A 21,485-nucleotide genomic window follows, 5' to 3' on the forward strand; every position below is an offset into this window, starting at 1 on the left:
CACTACTAGTGTCATTCTTTATGTTAGCTAGTTGATTTTAAATGAAGTGCATCAGCAAGCTACAGTTGTTACCTTAGATCAAGTACAAATAAACAAATGCAAATAATATTTAATTCAGCTGAATCTCTGACCTCATATGGATAAAAGCAGTTTATGACACCAAACATGTATATGTTTGTAAATTTATATAAATCTTTTTTTTTTAAATTATCTACAGCCAAATTGCTTCACATTTTATAAGTAAAATAGAATCTAAATATTTTCACATTCATTTTTAATATGAGAGAGAAGCTAATAATCCATTTGTATTCTAATACAAATAGTATCTCAGGAATATTACAAAAATATGAATAAATATGTTTTTAGAAGCTGTAGACATCTTGTTTTAATTATATATGGCCACCTTGCTTCATTTTGTACAAGTAAAAATACTGTCTAAATAATTTTGGAATACGAGTAATCAGCCTTGAATAAGCACATTTGCATTTCTATAACATTTAATGATTATTAATCATATCAACGCCCATGTTCTTCAGCACTGTTGTTTTCATTTTCTGCCATGTAACGATTAATATTAAAATATATTTTTCATGATTCATGACACGTTTTCTTATAAACAAAAACAAAAAAACAAGAAAAGAAAAGCTAATGCCATTTTAAATCTAATGAATAATTAAGGTCTGTGAAATGTTTTGTCAAACAGGTTGGACCTGGACGCTATGTGTCGTCATCATTCTGCGCTCCGCTCCCAACGGTCTCGCTGTGTCGTCATCAGCGAGCGCCGCAGCCAAAATGGTAGCTTGTTTCTGTTGTTGTTGTTGAAATGTTCGCGTAAAAGCGGTGCAGGTTTTATTAAAGCATCCAGCGATTCCCGGCAAAATGTCTGACGAGGAGAAGGAGAAAGGCGAAGGGCGGAACTTCTTCATGAACTACAGCGACAGCGACCTGAGCGACAGCAGCAGCAGCGACTCGGACGACGGAGAGCAGAAACCGTCGCGGAAGAAGAAGAAGCTCGATGAAAAAGCTGGATCATCAGGTGGAGAAGTGAAAAGCGGAAGTGGTGGAGTTCCGTTACCTAAACCGGATGAGCTTTTCAGGTCGGTGTCCAAGCCCGCTTTCCTTTACAACCCGCTAAATAAACAGATCGACTGGGAGAGCCGCATCGTTAAAGCTCCTGAAGAGGTGAGATGTTCAACAAGCACACATGGGTGTGATGTGCAGGGCTGCACGTATTCTACCTATATAGAGTACCTATATATGTTATGTGAACAATAATTCAAGAAGATGAAACCACATGTGTGTAAAAATCAAATGAAAATGCACTACATTTTTGGCGGGGAGCAATAATTGGGAGAAAAAATAATGTGAAAATACAGCTCGTGCACTACAATGTGAAAAATGTGTGAAACTAAATGAATATCGTGATTACTTATGTTCCTGTGACCTTTTTTTTTGCATTGTTTAGAGCAAACAGGTATCTCCGAACTTTATCATTTTTCTACATAATCTCCATTTCGTTCAGCGACAATGTTCCAGTGCTTCCAGTGTCCGGATTCCTCTAGAAATATATAATAATGTTATTGCGATTTTACCAGTAAAACCCTGTATGTAGTCAAAGACAAGTTATGGTTGTTCAAAACCAGGTCTGCGTCATTATTAAAGTTCTCTATTATGATAATCATGTTAAATGTTTTCATAGTTTGTGATTACACCACAATTCTGTTCCATGTATTTGTCTTTTTGGGAACAGTTTAGACCCAAAATGGACCTTCAGAAAGTCGATATAAGCGCCATGATTTTCTAGCTAGAGTGTCTCACACACTCTGCCTATCATGGTATCTACTGATATTTTGTTGTCAATAATAATTTCGCAGTATGCGATTTGAGCAATTATCAGACCACTAAACCAGTTAAAAATGTGAGAACATCAGGCGATCTACTTCATTCGTGTGTCATATCGAATATATAATCGATGAAATCTCCATCTGTTTGTGACGTGGTGTGAATACAGGCTCAGACTCATCGTCATGTTGGAACTGACATGTCTTGTGTTCTTTCGTCTTCAGCTTCCTAAGGAGTTTAAGGTGTGGAAAAACAACGCCGTTCCTCCTCCTCAGAGTTATGAGGTGAAGGAGAAGAAGGGTCCGCCTCCCGGCATGGACATGGCCATAAAGTGGTCCAGCGTGTATGAGGACAACGGCGATGACGCTCCTCACCGACAAACAGAGCAGGCTCGGTTCCTACCTGACGATGAGCTCGCACAATCTGGTAATCAGTAATCCATAAACATCCATATGCTGCACACCGACCGTCCGTCCGTCTAAGGCGATGAGTCTAACCGTGAGTTTAAAAACACACTTGTTTACGTCTCTTCTAGATGATGACGACGATGATGATGAAAACGCAGAGAAGAAGTCCATGTCGGCTAAGAAGCGTAGAGTGGAGACGTTCCAGCAGAAAGAAAAGAGGAAGCGAGATCTGGGCCAAGCCACGTCTGATAAGAACTTTGTCGAGGAGGAAAAGAGGATCTTGAGGCAGTGTATTGAGTGATGGAGGAGTCGAGCCTCAGTGATGCTCAGAGATGAGTCTGAGGAAAGACTGCTCGCTTGTAGAGAACTGAGAGCTCACCGATGGGTTTTATGGGTGTTTTATGTTGCTATATAGGTGCATGTGCCTGTAATCAGTGTATCAGGCAATATGTAGTGAATAAAATAAAACACTTTGGGATTTAGAACATGTTGTTATAGAGAAATAATAATGATGTGATGAAGCTGAGTCACTGCTACCACCTAGAAGTTGATTACTTTCCTATAACAGCATGTCACGAAGTGGTTTATTCCTCTTATATTACAGCGATTTACTTAAAAAAAACAAAACAACTTTTGTCAGAATTCTGTGTTTGTGTTATGTTTGCTGTGAATGATTTCAAATCAGTTGTAAAAGATTAAATTCAGTCAGGTTGAGAGTCAGGGTTGTTTCTCAGCTGTCCGCTTTTTCTGTACACCTAATCTTTGCTTCCTCGAAGATAAAAGTCAAACAAAAACGTTAAAGGGTCTTTACTTTGTAACGAGATTAGTATTTACCGTCAATAGGCCACCAGATGGCGCTCTTAGCTAATATTACTGTTGTGCTGTAGACTTGAAGATGTCATATTACATGTTTTATTATAAAGTCTGAAAAGTCAACTCTACTTTTAGACAGCTCAAGCCTTTAAAACAAAACTGTTACACTGCTTTAAAGTGAGCGCTAGGAACCTTTACAAGGTTCCACGACTGGAAGGAAGCATGGATTTGTGAGTTACTTCGGATAAGAACGTCTGCTAGAGAGGAGGGGTTAGGATATCCGTGGTTTACACCAGTAGTCACCAACCCTGTTTCTGGAGCTCTACCTTCCTGAATACTTTAGCTCTTACCATAATTGTGCCCATCTGACCATCCAATCATTACCTTAAGAAGTTCTTGATCAACTAAAAGAGGTGTGATAGATTTTGGTTGGAGATGAAACCTGCAGGAAGGTAGATCTCAAGGAAGAGGGTTGGTGAGCTCTGGGCTACACACTTCATATGATGGAGATTTGGACCATGCTTCCAAATACAAAGCAGGTATAAAATAATAATTTATATATAAATAAAATATAAATATGTAAAAGATTAAATTCAGTCAGGTTTATATACACATAGACACCCGTCACATGCATGCAACTTAAATTTCCAGCACCTCCCATATAAAATGCTCTCTTTCCTACCTGAATGTGGGAATTTTTGTTTTTAATGGTAAAGATCAAATGCACTCTTAAGCTAATTTTTACACTGATTTTACAAATCACACCAAAGAATTATTTGTGGTTGTAGAACGCATGATGGGATGGCGTAAGTGAGAACCGGAACCAAACTCTTTCTAAGTTGTTTCACAACCGTACACATAACTATAAATGGATAAAGATATTCGTTATTTATTAATAAATAAATATAAAGTGTTGGCATATTTCTGTGATATCAGAGGAGTAAAACACTTGAGGACGTGCTGTTATAGGAAAATAATCAACTTCAGGGTGGTGACAGTGAGCACGTGTGACATTTTTGATGATGTTCAACTTTGAAAAGTTTTTTAAAAATGCTTAGAGCGGTTGCATAACCGAGACTGACGGATGGGACACGACAGCAAAGCATTTTCCTTATATCTACATTCCATGACTGACAGCTCTGAAATATGTCTTGCCTTGCAGCTGCTCATATCGGGCAGCTAATGGAGCAGAGACGCAGCTCCTTTTCCCTTGGATGTGCAACATAGAGCAAGAGAGTGGGTGGAAAAAAAACTTTCTCTCATTTGTCTCCTGAAAGCGTTGCATGATCAGAAGAATTCCTGCGATATCTTTCATCAGTCTCAGAGGTGAAGTTCTGATAAATATGTCCGTGATAAGACTCCTGGCTGCAGGTATGTGCCCAGCCTTGTCCCAGAAACACAGCCGTTCCGAGAGGAAGGGTTTACTTATCACCACACTGTCATGGGTCAAATTCTCACATATCTGCTCAAAATGTTGTTCTATATATATATACACACACAGTGTCTCACAAAAGTGAGTACACCCCTCACATTTTTGGAAATATTTGATTATATCTTTTCATGTGAAAGATGAATTTAGCAGGTGTGTTAAATTTGGTGTCATCACTCTCACACTCCCTCATACTGATCACTGGAAGTTCAACATGGCACCTCATGGCAAAGAACTCTCTGAGGATCTGAAAAAAGAATTGTTGCTCTACATAAAGATGGCCTAGGCTATAAGAAGATTGCCAAGACCCTGACACTGAGCTGCAGCACGGTGGCCAAGACCATACAGCGGTTTAACAGGACAGGTTCCACTCAGAACAGGCCTCGCCATGGTCGACCAAAGAAGTTGAGTGCACGTGCTCAGCGTCGTATCCAGAGGTTGTCTTTGGGAAATAGACGTATGAGTGCTGCCAGCATTGCTGCAGAGGTTGAAGGGGTGGGGGGTCAGCGTGTCGGTGCTCAGACCATATGCCGCACACTGCATCAAATTGGTCTGCATGGCTGACCAGAAGGAAGCCTCTTCTAAAGATGATGCACAAGGCACAAGCGGACTAAGGACATGGATTTCTGGAACCATGTCCTGTGGTCTGATGAGACCAAGATAAACTTATTTGGTTCAGATAATGTCAAGCGTGTGTGGTGGCAACCAGGTGAGGAGTACAAAGACAAGTGTGTCTTGCCTACAGTCAAGCATGGTGGTGGGAGTGTCATGGTCTGGGGCTGCATGAGTGCTGCCGGCATTGGGGAGCTACAGTTCATTGAGGGAACCATGAATGCCAACATGTACTGTGACATACTGAAGCAGAGCATGATCCCCTCCCTTCGGAGGCTGGGCTGCAGGGCAGTATTCCAGCATGATAACGACCCCAAACACCCCTCCAAGTCGACCACTGCCTTGCTAAAGAAGCTGAGATTGAAGGTGATGGACTGGCCAAGCATGTCTCCAGACCTAAACCCTATTGAGCATCTGTGGGACATCCTCAAATGGAAGGTGGAGGAGCACAAGGTCTCTAACATCCACCAGCTCCGTGATGTCGTCATGGAGGAGAGGAAGAGGACTCCAGTGGCAACCTGTGAAGCTCTGGTGAACTCCATGCCCAAGAGGGTTAAGGCAGTGCTGGAAAATAATGGTGGCCACACAAAATATTGACACTTTAGGCCCAATTTGGACATTTTCACTTAGGGGTGTACTCACTTTTGTTGCCAGCGGTTTAGACATTAATGGCTGTGTGTTGAGTTATTTTGAGGGGACAGCAAATTTACACTGTTACACAAGCTGTACACTCACTACTTTACATTGTAGCAAAGTACCATTTCTTCAGTGTTGTCACATGAAAAGATATAATCAAATATTTACAAAAATGTGAGGGGTGTACTCACTTTTGTGAGATACTGTATGTATGTATGTATGTATGTATGTATATATATATCTATATATATTTTAATAATCAGAAATATTTTCCAGTTACGCCATTTTTGGGTTTGTTTGTTTTTAAAGCACACACGTATGAACGATGAATGAACAATCCTGGACGTTTGAAACCGCAAATATGCGTTGACTGAGTAAGATTTGTTCTCCTAAACGCTGCTGTGTGCATTTATGGTTTGGCGAGATGTAAACGTCAGCGTTGAGGCTCTGAGGGAATTATGGGATATTTAAAAGAATTCAAACACATAGGGCTGAGCTTGCATCATTATAAGTCAAGAACAATAGGTCCTTGTGTAATTGTGTGTGTGTCTGTGTGTGTGTGGGTGGTTGGATACACACACACACACACACACACACACACACACACATATATATGACCTTAACTTTCATGCATATTCATTCCTCTCCTCTGTGTCGAGTTCCAAATTTTTGGCAACAATATATGAATTCAGTAAATTTGACCTCTCACACCACACACACGTCATTACATTTACCAAAAAACGAAAGACTGTGGAGATTTAAGAAATGTAATGGAAAGAAAGAAACTCTGTATAAAGCACATTAGAACAACAAGTGTCAGCAAGTTTGGATATTCTTGGAGAAAATGAAATGGAACAATAAAAAAATAAAACAAAAACAAGAAAACAAATGGGTTATAAAAGCATTAAAAGACGAAACTGAAAGAAAGAAAGAAAGGTTCAAATGTAATTGGACGAAACAACATTCAGAAATATTATCATTATTTTTTAATACTTGGATGCAGATCCTTTGCAGTCAATGACTGCAGGATGTCTGGAACCCATGGACATCACCTAATACTGAGTTTGCTCCCTTGAGATGCTTTCCATGGCCTTTACTGCAGCTGCCTTCAGTTGTTGTTTGTTTGTGGATCTTTCTGCCTTCAGAAATGTCTTCAGTAACTGAAAAGCAGCTGAATTGGGTTGAGGTCATTGGGTATTTAAGAACGTTTCATTTCTTTGCCTTAAGAAGCCCTTGGGTTGCTTTCACGGTATATTTCGGGTCATTATCCAGTTATCCGTCCTATCAGTTTTGCAGCATTTGATTGAATCTGAGCAGAAAGTAAAGCTCTAGACACTAAAGAATTCATCCTGCTACTTCTATCAGTAGTCACATCATCAATAAACACCAGTGACCCAGTTCCACTGGCAGCCATACATGCTTATGCCATAATTTCACATTTTCGAAATATATGACATTATATAATATTTATGAAGCATTTATTTAGAATTTATGGAGTATTATGGAATATCTATGGAGTATTATGCAGTATCATGGAGTATTATGAAGTATTATGGAGTATTTATGTAGTATTATAGAGTCTTATGGAGTGTTTTGAAGAATTATGGAGTATTTATGTAGTATTATAGAGTATTATGTATTGTTTATGTAGTATTATAGAGTATTATGGAGTATTTATGTAGTATTATAAAATATAGAGTATTATGTAGTGTTTATGGAGTATTATGTAGTATAGATTATTAAGTAGTGTTTATGGAGTATTATAGAGTATTATGGAGTATTTATGTAGTATTATAGAATATTATATAGTGTTTATTGAGTATTATGTAGTATTATAGAGTATTATGGAGTATTATATAGTGTTTATGGAGTATTATGGGGGAGATTAGTGAAATTTGCTGGTCCAGGCTCCATGCAGTAAACACCAGCACATGGATTCAGTTCCAGCTGGAGTGTGTAAGTGTGTGGAAGCCCAGTGGGAGGCATTCAGGAGTGTGAGACAGACAGACGGAGAGATGGTGGGAGAGAGAGAGAATATGTGTGTGTGTGTGTGTGTGTGTGTGTGCATGTATGGCACAGGAGCCAGTTAGTCTGACCCCACAGATGATAAGCTCCATCAGTAGGAGAGACACGCAGTGGCAGGCTGTCAGCGTGGAGTCAGATGGCTATCATTCTCCGTTTCATGGTTAAAGAGTGACTTGACCTGCCTGCTGCAGGTCTTTTGTGTGTCTGTGTGTGTGTGTTTCATAAATAATTTCTTTCAACAACAATAACAATAACATTATTATTATTATTATTATTATTATTATTATTATTATTATTATTAACAATAATAACAATAATCATGGAAAAAAGAAAAATGCATGTTTACATAACTACGAGATGATAAACAAATAAGAAAAGCTAAAAGTAGAAGGCACAATAAGATGGACGCGTATGGAAAGATCAGGTGCGTGGAAATGACATATATACGAGGTGTTGATTGGTTTTCTGCAACAGCTCAGGTTGATATTAATGCACTCGTTCTGATACCTTCTCGTTTCTATAGCAACAGCTGATTTGCAGGGGTTTCACATAAAACGATTTTTTTTAAAAAACGTCAGTAGCTATGATGACGTACGTTTTCTGTCATTTATTTAGGAGTCTCCGACATCAGCGCTTTGTAACAAAGCCGTAACTTTTCCCACACAGAGTTTACTCTTTACGCTGGGTTTTTAATTTATTTACTCTAATTTATATTTAGTTTACTCTAATTTATTTAGAGAAGAGAGAGAGAGAATGAAGAGAGAGAATAAAAGAGCGGGCTGACGAGGGAACGAGTATTTATAGCTGCTATAACGTAAGCAACAACTAATGAACTTAACATTAAACGTATCTTTGTCCTTTTACAAGCAACACATCAGGCATCTGCACAAACGTCCCGCTTCTATCCATCTGTAGTCGACGATGGACGGAAATATTTCTCCTTCGTAGGTTATTATGCTGAATTGTTCGTGGCGTTCCTCCTGTAATCAGCTGAGTGTTTATCAGCATGAACCTGCAGCGACCTGCTCACAGCCCCTATGTTCCAACTGGGTTACTGGAAACACCCAGGCTTTTCCCATCCCTCGCTTCTCTGTCTCAGTTTCAGATCTGCAAGAAAGAAATGCGCACACTTTGTCTCCGCTCTGTCTCACTCTGATACACACACACACACCCTTTGTGACAGAGGGGTAGAACATCTGCTTTGCTGGCCCGTATTCAGAAGAACCATGCTGCTCAAAGTGTATAGTGAGGGAGTATAGTAATTGTGTGTGTGTGTGTGTGTGTGTGTGTGTGTAGGAGTGTGCAGCTGTCTAGGCCGGCCTCCGTCTTGCCCTCTTCATTGTCTCGCCACTTTATTAGCCGTCATGGCAGAATTTACATCCTCGACACACACGGCTTTCTCAGGGCGTAAATTTCCCGATACGGCGTCGCAACATAACGTCGCATTTCTTTATTATGTTCTTTTCTTTCTCACTTCTGACTGTCGCATCTCACTGTGTGTTGTGTCGTGAGTTAGTTGTTAGTTCATGTGTACTTTTAATATCTGTGGGAAAAGAGTTCTCGCTCAATTATAGCAGCTATAAACTGTGGTTCCTTCAACTGCTTGTCTTTATTCTCTCTCTTGAAGTTAATAAGACGGAAAATAAATAAACACAGCTTGTCTTGTTTAACCTCTGGCTGTTGCAAAGTTCTGACACTGGAGACTCCTTCCATACATGTTACATAAACGTCTCCTCACAGGAAACTTCACCATGCACACATTGTTTTTTTTGTTTGTTATTGTTTTTGATTTTTTCTTTATGATCAACATGGTTCAACAGCAGAAATACATAAATACACCCCACTGGAGCTGCTCTTTAATGTTTTTAACGACAAATCAGATTTCACCTCCAAATCTTTCAGGTTCCTTTATCGCTGTATACTTTGCAATATATATATATACACACACAAAAATAATACACTTTATTACACTTTATTTGCACTGTGTGTAGTTGTTCCATCATGTGGAAATGTTGAAGGATGCAAAAAAAAAAGAAGAAACATCAAACACACTGTAATGTTTTTTCATGGATGTTTGAGTGGAGTCATTCTGCTGTTACACATCCTGCTGTTTTTCTCTTTTCCCCTCTCGACCCCCCGCCCCTCTCTCTCGCTCTCTCTGTCTCTCTCTCTCTGTCTGTCACTCTGTCTCTCTCCCTGTCTGTCACTCTGTCTCTCTATCTCTCTGTCTCTCTCTTGCTCTCTCTCTGTCGCTCTGTCTCTCTTTCTCTCTCTGTCTCTCTCTCGCTCTCTGTCTGTCTGTCTCTCTCTCTGTCGCTCTGTCTCTCTCTCTTTCTCTCTCTCTCTCTCTGTCTCTCTCTGTCTGTCTTTTTCTCTCTCTCTCTCTCTGCCTGCAGGCTGTGACCTGCACATGCAGATGCTCAGACAAAGGTAGGCACGCACCGCCTGCGCTTTGTGTGTGTGTGTGTGTGTGTGTGTGTGTGTGTGTGTGTGTGTGTGTGTGTGTGTGTGCACGTACACTCGCATGTTTTCCAGTAAACCTGTCTAATCGTTTCACTTATGCTAGTCTCCCTCTGCACACTCAGCTCTGATAAGTGGCCCTTCATTACACACACACACACACACACACATACACACACACACTCGTGCACGTTAAATGAAACCTGGGGCGAGAAATCACAGCTGTGTGATAATAATGTTAATATGCTTTGTGTGTTTTTTCAGCCTGAGTGTGTAGTGTGTGTAGTGTGTGTAGAGGGTGTAGAGTGTGTGCAGAATGTATAGAGTGTGTGTAGAGTATGTAGAGTGTGTGTAGAGTGTGTGTAGAGTATGTAGAGTGTGTGTAGAGTACGTAGAGTGTGTGTGTAGAGTGTGTGTAGAATGTGTAGTGTGTGTAGAGTGTGTGGAGTGTGTGTGTAGAGTGTGTGTAGAGTGTGTGTAGAGTGTGTGTAGAGTGTGTAGAGAGTGTGTAGTGTGTGTAGAGTGTGTAGAGTGTGTGTAGAGTGTGTAGAATGTGTGTAGAGTGTGTGGAGTGTGTGTGTAGAGTGTGTGTAGTGTGTATGTAGAGTGTGTGTAGTGTGTGTGTAGAGTGTGTAGAGTGTGTGTAGTGTGTGTGTAGAGTGTGTAGAGTGTGTAGAGTGTGTGTAGAGTGTGTGTAGAGTGTGTAGAGAGTGTGTAGTGTGTGTGTAGAGTGTGTAGAGTGTGTGTAGAGTGTGTAGAGTGTGTAGAGTGTGTGTAGTGTGTGTGTAGAGTGTGTAGTGTGTGTAGAGTGTGTAGAGTGTGTGTAGAGTGTGTGTAGAGTGTGTAGAGAGTGTGTAGTGTGTGTGTAGAGTGTGTAGAGTGTGTGTAGAGTGTGTAGAATGTGTGTAGAGTGTGTGTAGTGTGTATGTAGAGTGTGTGTAGTGTGTGTGTAGAGTGTGTAGAGTGTGTGTAGTGTGTGTGTAGTGTGTGTGTAGAGTGTGTAGAGTGTGTGTACAGATCTGATCTGATGATGCAGTCATAATGACCTCAGCTGCTGCTGAGTTCTGGATGGTGATTGGTCAGAAGGAGTTGATTAGTTTTCTATAACAGCAGCTCTGACAGTAGTGCAGCTGCACATCACAGGGTTATTTATCATTAATACACTCTGTCTGATATGTTATCGTTTCCATAGTAACAGCTCCTTCACAGGGACGTGTACAGCGGATGCTCCAAATAATCTTTCCTTCACTCGTTCATTCCCTCATTACTTCACTCATTTGTTCCCTCATTCTTTCACTTATTCATTCACTCATTTGCTCCTCCCCTCTTTTGTAGGCTATTATCACTTTTTTGCTCAGTTGCTCCTTTGCTCATTCGTTCCCTCACTCCTCTATTCATTCATTCACTCATTCATTTACTTCTCCATTCACTCCTCCATTCACTCCTCTATTCATTCATTCACTCCTCCATTCATTCATTTACTCCTCTATTCATTCATTCACTCATTCATTCACTCCTCCATTCATTAATTCACTCCTCCATTCACTCCTCCATTCACTCCTCTATTCATTCATTCACTCATTCATTCACTCCTCCATTCATTAATTCACTCCTCCATTCACTCCTCCATTCACTCCTCTATTCATTCATTCACTCATTTACTGAAATTCCCCTTCACTCATTTGTCCCCTCTTTCCTTTGCTTATTTGTTCCTTCCCTCCTTCGTTCCCTCACTCCTTCGCTCATCCATTTCCTCATCCACTCACTTCTTTTACTTGTCTTGATTCATTCGTTTCCTCGCTCCTTCACTCATTCGTTCCTTCTCTCCTTCACTCATTCACTTTCTCACTCCTTTTCTTGTTTGTTCCCTCGCTCCTCCACTCATCTGTTCTGACATTAACAGATTTTTAAAAGTGTATAATCACTGATACGGTGAAGTTTTCCGTGAGGAGAAATGTATTTATTTAACCTTCATGGAAGGAGTCTCCAGTGTCAGAATTTTGAACGTGATAATGCCCTGAGCGGATGTTTTATCTGAGATTATAAACTGCTCCTGAATGGGTCTGAAAGTGAGAGTCGGTCGTGGGGGTGATGTGTGAAGAGTTGCTCAGACTAGCAGAGAGGAGGGGGTATACTCATTTTTTTCTTCTACACATACCTTCTCTCTTCTGAAACTTGCACAGACAAGCTTGTAAACAACTGACTTTAAGGTGGCGACCCAGGCACCGCCGCTGACACACTTCTACACACACCTCTCCTGCAATACGTCTCTAATAACAGACTGCACTCTGTTGCCAGTTAATCAGCTAACTCAGTGCACACTGCTTTTCCAAACACACATCACACACTTTATGCCAAGTTCTAGACTTCATAGCTTCCATAGCTAATTGCATTCCAGTGTTTCTACTCGATTTGCAGCACAATTTTAGAATTTGATCAGCAGATAGGATCAGAAGAGGATCTCTGTGTATACTGTAGCCCAAAAATATTTGACATCTTGTTCAATTTATTTTATACCTCAACTCGGCTGAATCCTGGACTCCGATTGGCCAGAAGATTTTGATTATTTATACTATCCCAGCAGCTCTGATGCTAGTGCACCACCAAATCACAGGTTTATATATTAATGCGCCTGTTCTGTCTATCGTTTCTATAGTAACAGCTCATTCACAAAACGTGTATAATCATTGACATGGTGACGTTTTTCTGCAAGGAGAAATATGTCGTTTCATTGGAAGGAGTCTTCAGTGTCAGCGCATTGTAACGGTCAGAGTTAAAGCTGTAACTTTACGTTTTCCGACATTTTTTATCTCTTATTAACTTAAAAAGGGAGAAAAAAAGAGAGAAGCTGGTGAGGGAATGACTGTTTGTAGCATTCAAAGCATGATGTGTTGTTCTTTAATAATAAAATAAAAAATTGTAAGCGGAATAAAACACATGCTGTTTTATTAGGAAAGTAATAAACCTTCAGGCTGTCACTCATTATCACTCATGAGTCACTCGTTATTTTACTTAATCCTATCAAATGCCCAAAGACAGTATAGATGCTCACCAATACAACACCGTTCTCACTATTGCAGTTCTCTAGTAACATTAATGAAAGGGTTAGTGCAGACTTCTAACTGCTGTTATTATGCACAAGTTATCCCAGTTACGTTGTAGTTGGGGAAAAACATGATCAAAGATGTATTATAAAGTAATAATTAATGCATAAGAAGCAATGCTCAGTGTTCACAATGCAGCGAACGATTAAGACTGGGAATTCCATTGTACATGACAGAGGGCGTGTCTCAATCAGGTCCCATAGGTGGTGAATCGGTGTATGGTGTACACGAGTTAGGGCACTGGTAAGAATCCTGTCTCATTACACACTGGGACACTGATGACTCGCGTTGTAAAACGTCACCACTAGCATTTATCAACAACAACAGGCAGGACTGATATCTTTCTGACATGATACTGTAAGTCAGGAAGTGTAAATTTGTTAGCTTAATCGCACGCATTTCTGTCATGGGACTTCAAGCAGAATCGTAGCAAGCGAGTGGATTTTTAAAAAAATCATTAAACGCTTAAAACTCAAACAAAGCATGTATAGAACGTCAAATAGAGTTAAAAACAACAACGATAACGAGCTACTTACATTTGTAGACGAAGCTGGCTGAGTTTGTCCGCCATTTTTGTTCGGGCTGAGAGGCTTCAGAAAACATGACGTCATTTCCAGTAAGGGAACATAATGAGCATCGATGCTTCCTGATTGTTGTGATGCATTGTGGGATTTTTTAGGAAGCGAACAGGAAGGATTTTGTGATCGAGACAGCCCTTAAAATGGCCGCCTCCCTGATCAGCGCCCTGACTACTGAACTACGGAGCTGAATGAGACGCACCCAGGAGTTTCGAGCTCTGCGTACTCGAACTGAACTATTAGGGAACTATTATGTTTATATGTAATAAACATGTATCTCAGCATATACTGGAAATTAATTCATATGTTTGAGGAATTCACGAGTGGAAAAGTTTTTGCCACGTTCATTACTTCATTGATATTTTTAGAATTAAATGCTAAAACGTTAAAAGACCTGACAGTAATACCAGATCTGTGATGGTTCCTCAGGGTTTCTTTGCTGATGATTAGAGGTTCTAGATTTCTAAAGAGGCTTTGCGGGAACTCATTTCTGAAAGGGAAACCCCCTGTTTTAGGTTGCGGAGCTGTATCGAGAAGCCCAAACTAACCCTGAGGGTCGTGTCAGTACTTAAGCATGCAAGTCTGATGTGCAGTAATAAGAGAAGTACATACACACACACACACACACACACACACACACACACACACACACACACACACACATATAACAACACATTAATATAATATTAATATACGTAACAATGAGGAAGGATGTCTACTTAATGTCTGTTACTTAACACTGAAAAACAAAATTAATCTTCAGAACTAAATTTGTTCGAAATTTTTTTTTTATTGTGAGCACCCCTGATGTACAACTTTGCCTTTTTAGTGCATTTGAATTAATTATTGCAATTATGAGGTCATAAAATGTACATTTAAATGCACAAAAAAAGATTTAAAAAAATATTTTACCAACAGCTTTTCATAAATACAAAACGGGTACAATTTAGAATTTTTTTTTATATTCAACAATTTTATTTATTTATCGACTAAACGTTAAGGTTTTAAGTCCTTTTTAAGGTTTTTGACGTTCAACATTTCTCTCAAACGATACTAAGATAGTTGCGCTTCAACACTCAGCCGTGATGAAAAGAGTTGAGACGGTCTCATTTTCAAAAAATGTAATTTTCACAAACTTTGGTGAATGTTCTGCAAAAAAAATCAAATAAATGGGTTTAAAATGGCTGAAATCACTACACTGTAAGAAATAAAGGTACTACACTGCGCTGGGGTTGCACCATCAAGTGGACATGTTTTGTTCAGGTGTATGTGGCCCAGCTTTAATTAGATTTTAGAGTAAAGTGTTAAAGGCTCTACGGTGCTCAGTAAGGTCCAGTTATGTTCCTTAAATCACTCGAAAGGTACCAAAGATAAGGGTGCTGCCCCTGTGAGACGGACAAATACAGTTTGGTACTTTTAATTCTGAGAGTGTATAGTATATAGGCCTACAGTAAATGTCACTGTGCGTGTTTCAAGGCCCAAGTCCACCTTTACCCTCATACACACAGTGTGATGTATAACATTCCTATCTCGACAGGAAAGTGCTCAATCTGGCAACCTTCCTTGCGCAACGTGCCTCTAACCTCTCACCCCGGCCAAAAACTATTTCAACTATTTGAAGTGCGAAAGGAGGCGGAGGCAGAGTTGAAAGGAGAGCAGTCATGTGCTGGGTAGAAAGGGACAAAATTCTTTCAATCGGACGCTTGTTTACATTTTGCTCTGGAGTGAATTTTCTTTGCCTGCAAAGTGAATTGTAAAAAAATAAATAAAACTGAAGAATGAAGTTTGGTGCGTGATGTTCGCGTGATTAGTTTTGCACAGGAACTAGCTATAAAATGAATGTAACTAACATATAAATAAAGCTTTTAGCTCACAGATCAGCATTTCTACATGCCATGGAGTACCGGATGGTGTCAGAAACCCCATCAGACGCTACTCCAAGACAAACATAGTAACAGTAAATTGGTCACGTAAACATCTGACATGAGATGTGACTCGGTTGATAGGCGAGATTTGAAATAAGAGGACCAGTGTGTAGGCTACATTTCATTTCTGTTGCATTATAGTTTTATTCCTGGAAATTTAGAGAGAAAAAAAGAACACTAGATGGCAGTACAGACATGGATGTCATTTGCATTATGAATAATATAACTGATATTTTCATTTCTCTAATTCTCTTTTACTTTGGGAGGGCGCACGGTGGCTTAGTGGTTAGCACGTTCGCCTCACACCTTCAGGGTCGGGGGTTCGATTGCCATTGTGCCATGTGTGTGCGGAGTTTGCGTGTTCTCCCCGTGCTGCGGGGGTTTCCTCCGGGTACTCCGGTTTCCTCCCCCAGTCCAAAGACATGCATGGTAGGCGGATTGGCATGGCTAAAGTGTCCGTAGTGTATGAATGGGTGTGTGAATGTGCATGTGATTGTGCCCTGCGATGGACTGGCACCCTGTCCAGGGTGTACCCCGCCTTGTGCCCGATGCTACCTGGGATAGGCTCCAGGTTCCCCCACGACCCTGAAAAGGATTAAGCGGTATAGAAGATAGATGGATGGACTTTTGCTTTTGGCAGGATTAAAGTATTAAATGATGGGTACCTCAAGTATCGTAAACTGGCGTGCAGCACCTTTTACACAATAAGAGGATAAAGGCGTCCAATCTTGATTATCAAATATATAAATAAATATAAAAGAAACAAATAAATAAATAAATATCATGCTTGCAAACCCACTCGTAGCTAAAAACATGTTTTTGTTTATTTCGCTTGGATTATAACCCAGCACCGTTCTGTTTGTAGTTATTCCCTGGAAATGAGTAGCAGGCTCTCGTAGCTACTGAAAACAGATTTTACACAATCCTGTGTTTTGTTATTCAGTATTCAATCATGAATCTGTTCATTCAGCAACGGGTTTGTGTGAGACATGAGAGAGAGAAAGATCAAAGAAATAAAATATTGCATATCAAAAAAAAGGTCATTTCTTTTATTTTATTGCACACTTTAACGTTTCATACTTCCTTGATTTGGTTATATATTGCAAAATTTCTCTACGCGTTTCTAAATATCTGTTTTCTAAATTGAATTATGCAAAAATGCAAAAGCCGAGAAGGTGATACAAATTTTGGCCCGTTCTACACAGCATATAGAGAGCGAGCGAGCGAGCGAGAGAGAGAGAGAGAGCGAGAGAGAGAAACACAAGTACACACAGAGTAGAGAAAGAGAGTGAGAGACGGAGCTCAGAGGATGAGATGGAGCCGCGGCTGGAGAAACGCGATCCGGTCTCCCTGAAGCGGCTCTGCTGAACCCCGGGGGCGGGAGAACCGAACCGGGGCAGGCGCGGAATGGCCGATCCTCTGCGGCGGACTCTGCTAGCCAAACTCCGGGGGAAGAAAGCCAAGAAAGGCTCGGTGCCGGTAGACTGGAGCAACGAGGAAGGTAAAGAGAAAGTTTTGTGCGCACGAGAAGCGCACAGTCAGCGCGCGGCCGCCGCCATCGCGGAGCTGGATTACGTGCAGAGCGCGATGAGAGGTAAGCAGGGCTGTATGTACGGGGGGTTAGAGCGCACGGGTGCACGCTGGGCCGACGAAAACGAGCCGCGCGTGCACGTACACGCCGGTCAGGGGGGCGATCAAAGCTGCGGATACGGGGGGCAAGACGCACAGACGCTCTCGGGGGTCTCCGGTCAGACGCACGAGCTGTTCTTGGTGAACCAAGTGGGCAGGCAGCCGGTCGCAGTCCCGCGGAGACACACCGAGGGAGACTCAATAGGGTTCGGAAACTGCAGTGAGGTTCCCTTCATGCCCGCGACGGACACCGTAAATAATGCGCACCGCCGAGAACCTGCTTTCAAACCCAACACGACCAAAGAACAGCATGTGGAGGTGGAACGATGTCTGAACGTTGGCAGACCAGAACCTGACGGAACCAAGATGGACTGTTCGGATCCACCTAGCCTTTTCCAGTATCTTCATTCCGAGCACGACTTGATCCGGACTATCGAAAGTTCTCTGGAGCTTTGCGAAGATTTCAGCATGCCTTCTTTGCAGAGTCCGACCTTTTTCCCCACGGAGCTGGAGATAGTAGATGCTGACTTGGCTCCACGCCTGGTGTGCGCAAGAGAGGGAATGAATCGCCACAATTCCATAGACAGTGAGGACGATGACTACTATGATAATGAAATCCTGCCGTTTTATGAGTCCGACTCCCGGAGCAAAGAGTTGAACAACAGCGAAGGTCCATCTGGAACTTCTTTGCACCCTTTGCAGTCCGAGTCTGAGCGGATTGTTGACTCCAGCACTCAGGAAACAGACAGGCTCAGGAGTCAACTCAAAGAAGCGTACTACCTCCTGATAAACGCAATGGATGGGATCGCTTTTGATGGGCAGGTGCAGCGAAATGGTTATGTGGAGCAAAGCAGCAGCTCGAGTCAGTCTCGTGAAAGCCTGAGCGTGAGTTCTGCTTCTTCCACGAGGCTCTCCAGGTCCTCTGGAGAACATGGCCACCATTGGACCCTTCCGAGTCCTGGAGAAAGCAGTGCCGCTGACCGTGGGGGGAGTTCTCGGAGGAGCAAAAGTTTGCAGAATCTTCTCTTGGCCCAAAGGAGGCCTAACCTGCAGCGCTCCATGAGTGACGGTGGTGTCCGGTATACTGTGCAGGAAAACCAAGGTGAGCCATGCTCCGAAAACAGGAGCCTCGCTGAAAACGTGCCAGTCGATACACCTCCATTGGCAAATGGTGGAAACCTGGATTTGGAGACTGTGGCTACCGAACCCATGGTTTCAGAGCATGCAGAGGAAGTGGACAACATTACTCACCAGCATCCTTGTGACAGAGTTCCCCCCAGAACAACCGAGCCATTCCGCTCGAAGCAGATGAATCTTACCAGGCATGTTGGAACGAGTGCAGGAAAACCTCCTGGGGTCACAGTTAACAAGATGCAAGAATGGATGCACAGGGGCCGCTTGCTTTCTTCAGAGATGAGGCAGAGAATCGCCGGATCCTCCTCACACGGAGTGGCTCAAGAGCGCCACGGAAATGAGTTCCAAGCCTGGGCCAAAACCTTCAGCCAGGCCAACACTGTGGAAAAAACCGGAACCGTGAACCCTTCAAGTGGGCATCACCCAGGTACGAACAGCCACGGGGACTGAAGGAACTTCTCTCTGTCATTCTCTCTCCTTCTGTCTGTGTTTCTCTCTTTTCCTCTGTCTCACGGGAATACACCCACACCTCCTCCCTCTCATTATTTCAACCTCAGTCATCACGGATCTCCTGATTCTGCTCCTCTAGACTCCATGTAACCGGTGGTGGGTCCATGGTTTCTCCATTCCTCTTCCTATCTAACAAAAGGTTCATGTAGCTAGCTGCACGCTGGTGGAGGGCTCACACTGGTACACCACATTACTAACACTCTGGTGGTGGGGGTCATCGTTATACCAAATCATTCCGCGCCGTTTTTTTTAATTCCTCAAATATCATACACTGCTCAAATCTTATCTGATCAAGCCGAGTTGGTTTCAGAGTTGATTTGAGTCTCCCTGGACAGTGACTTGTATCAGGAAACTGAATTCCGCCTTTGTTTCCAGCAGCACGTACAGCTTCTAGATTGAGAAGACTCATTTGTCTGACTTTATTAGATAATCATATTGCGTACAGACTGGATAACGGCTGCATGTCTGCACTGATTTGATGATGTTCCGCACATGGAAAACAACAGGCAAATGGGGACCACGCTTTGGAAGAAGATCTTGATAGATCTGTAGTGTTTCGTTCCATGTCCTCAGAAAGCATTGGTGTATTGGATACGGTTTTCTAGCGTGTAAATAAAGCAGGCATTGTTCAGGTTTGGGATTTTGGAAGCGAAATGTTTCCTTGCGTTGTTCACTAGTCATTACGGTTATACCCCGGATAACGGCCGTGTGTCTGTGCTGATTCAGTATAACACGTCATGGTGCGGTGAGGGCTACGATTTGGTGGAAAGAGTTTCCTGAGTTGTTCCTTTAAAACATTGTTCAGGTTTCGGATTTAGGAAGCTAATTTCTGTCTGCTGGAAGATCTTGTTGGATTTGTAGCTTTTTTTTTCCTCTTATGTTCTCAGAAAGTTTGTCTGAAACAGCATAGCGCACTTTTTTTATGGCTAAGTTTGGATTTTGGAGGCTAATTTCTCGCACCTTATTAGCTAATCATTATGTTTACACCTCAAGTCAACGGCTACGTCTGTGCTAATTTGAAATTAAATATTATCAGACGGACTTTATACAGGAACGGCCATATTTTGGTTGGAGATCTTTCTAGATCAGTAGCATCTCTCTCTCTCTCTCTCTCTTTTGGATTTCTTTGCTAATTTGTCTCACCTGACTAGATAATAATAAAGTCTGCATCTCAGAAAATGGCTACGTCTGTGTTGATTTGTAAGGACCATAACTTGATTCAAAATCTTTGCAGATCTTTAGTGTGCCATCCTGTTGTCCTCAGAGCTGTGTGTGTGTGTGTGTGTGTGTGTGTGTGTGTGTGTATGTGTGCGTGTGTGTACACATCACTGCTGTTAGTATACTGCTGCTCTGGGTTCTGAGGGAAAATCCAGTGGGTCATACATGGCTATAATTGTATTGGTGTGTAGGATGAGTGGAAATTTGTGTTCTGGAGTGGAGACAAAATGGCAAAGTCTTTCAAAATGCTTTGTGTGTGTGTGTGTGTGTGAGAGAGAGAGAGAGAGAGAGAGAGAGAGAGAAAGAGAGAGCTAAAGTATGTCAAGGGAATTGTTTGTTTTAGACAGTGCAACTGTTACGCTTTTAGCATATGCACACTCACAGATGTTGGTACTGTGTGTGTGTGTGTGTGTGTGTGTGTGTGTTTGAGAGAGAGAGAGAGAGAGAGAGAGAGGGAGAATGAAGGCTGCTGAAGGAGCCTGACATCAGATACAGTGTTCTTAATGATCTCCCACCATGCACTTCAGCCAACTCCAGAAGCTCCCTGCTGCTTCCTCATTCACGACTGCTTCCTGATCTCAGATCAGTTTCCACAACCTTCCACGAGCCCTAAATCATTCACTGCTCTGATCTGGGGTCAGTTCTCTGAGCTGTATGATACCTTCCTTTCAGATGCATTCCTGTGCTATGGAAACGTGACACTCTGGGAGGGAATATTTGGCATACTTGTCGTGCGGCTTGTTTGTGTTTGGTTACTTAACACCGAGGATAAAGAAGTAGCGATTACGCATTCGTTCAGGCCGACGGGATTATTTGTTCCGGTTAGCCTCGGGTTACCTAAAGAAGAATGATGGCATTGATTCGTGCGGTGTATGACTTGCTGTAATACACTCTGTAATACACGGCTCGCTCTCAGATAAGTGTATCTACTTGATTACGTCGGTTTCTCTGTGTACATACTAAATGTCTTTAATAACAAAATATGAACATTTTTACAAAGGGACGGAGTTTTCTGGGTGAACAAGGGAGGAGCTTTTGCCTGACCAAGTTATTTCCTGTTCTCACATACGTTATATCGATCCGTTCGGGAATTTGTTTTTTGTTTTTTTTTTGTGATTTTGCTGCAGCTTTTTTTAAATTTGCGAGGCAACTTGCAGAGTTTT

The 21,485-nt window shown here is 41.8% G+C and overlaps 2 protein-coding genes across 4 annotated transcripts in view; both read left to right on the forward strand.

Annotated features, from left to right (window-relative positions):
* Window positions 1–687: 687 nt before the first annotated feature.
* c15h1orf52 (chromosome 15 C1orf52 homolog) lies at window positions 688–2,969 on the forward strand. Its single transcript, XM_053643919.1, has 3 exons — window positions 688–1,182; window positions 2,067–2,268; window positions 2,378–2,969. The coding sequence occupies exons 1-3, from the start codon at window positions 880–882 to the stop codon at window positions 2,548–2,550; spliced, it is 678 nt and encodes a 225-aa protein (XP_053499894.1). The 5' UTR covers window positions 688–879; the 3' UTR covers window positions 2,551–2,969.
* A 14,060-nt stretch (window positions 2,970–17,029) lies between these two features.
* The window catches only part of syde2 (synapse defective 1, Rho GTPase, homolog 2 (C. elegans)), a 29,906-nt gene continuing 25,450 nt past the window's right edge, over window positions 17,030–21,485 (forward strand). For 2 of the 3 annotated variants that reach the window (XM_053643910.1, XM_053643911.1), the window contains exon 1: window positions 17,030–17,425. In XM_053643910.1, the coding sequence (XP_053499885.1) occupies window positions 17,239–17,425 (187 nt within the window). In that variant the 5' untranslated portion in view covers window positions 17,030–17,238. Of the gene's footprint in view, window positions 17,426–17,685; window positions 19,022–21,485 lie in introns of those variants that run through there. The other variant, XM_053643908.1, reaches the window with a different exon arrangement.

This window comes from Ictalurus furcatus, chromosome 15, assembly GCF_023375685.1.
Source record: "Ictalurus furcatus strain D&B chromosome 15, Billie_1.0, whole genome shotgun sequence".
NCBI classification, from domain to species: Eukaryota; Metazoa; Chordata; class Actinopteri; order Siluriformes; family Ictaluridae; genus Ictalurus; species Ictalurus furcatus.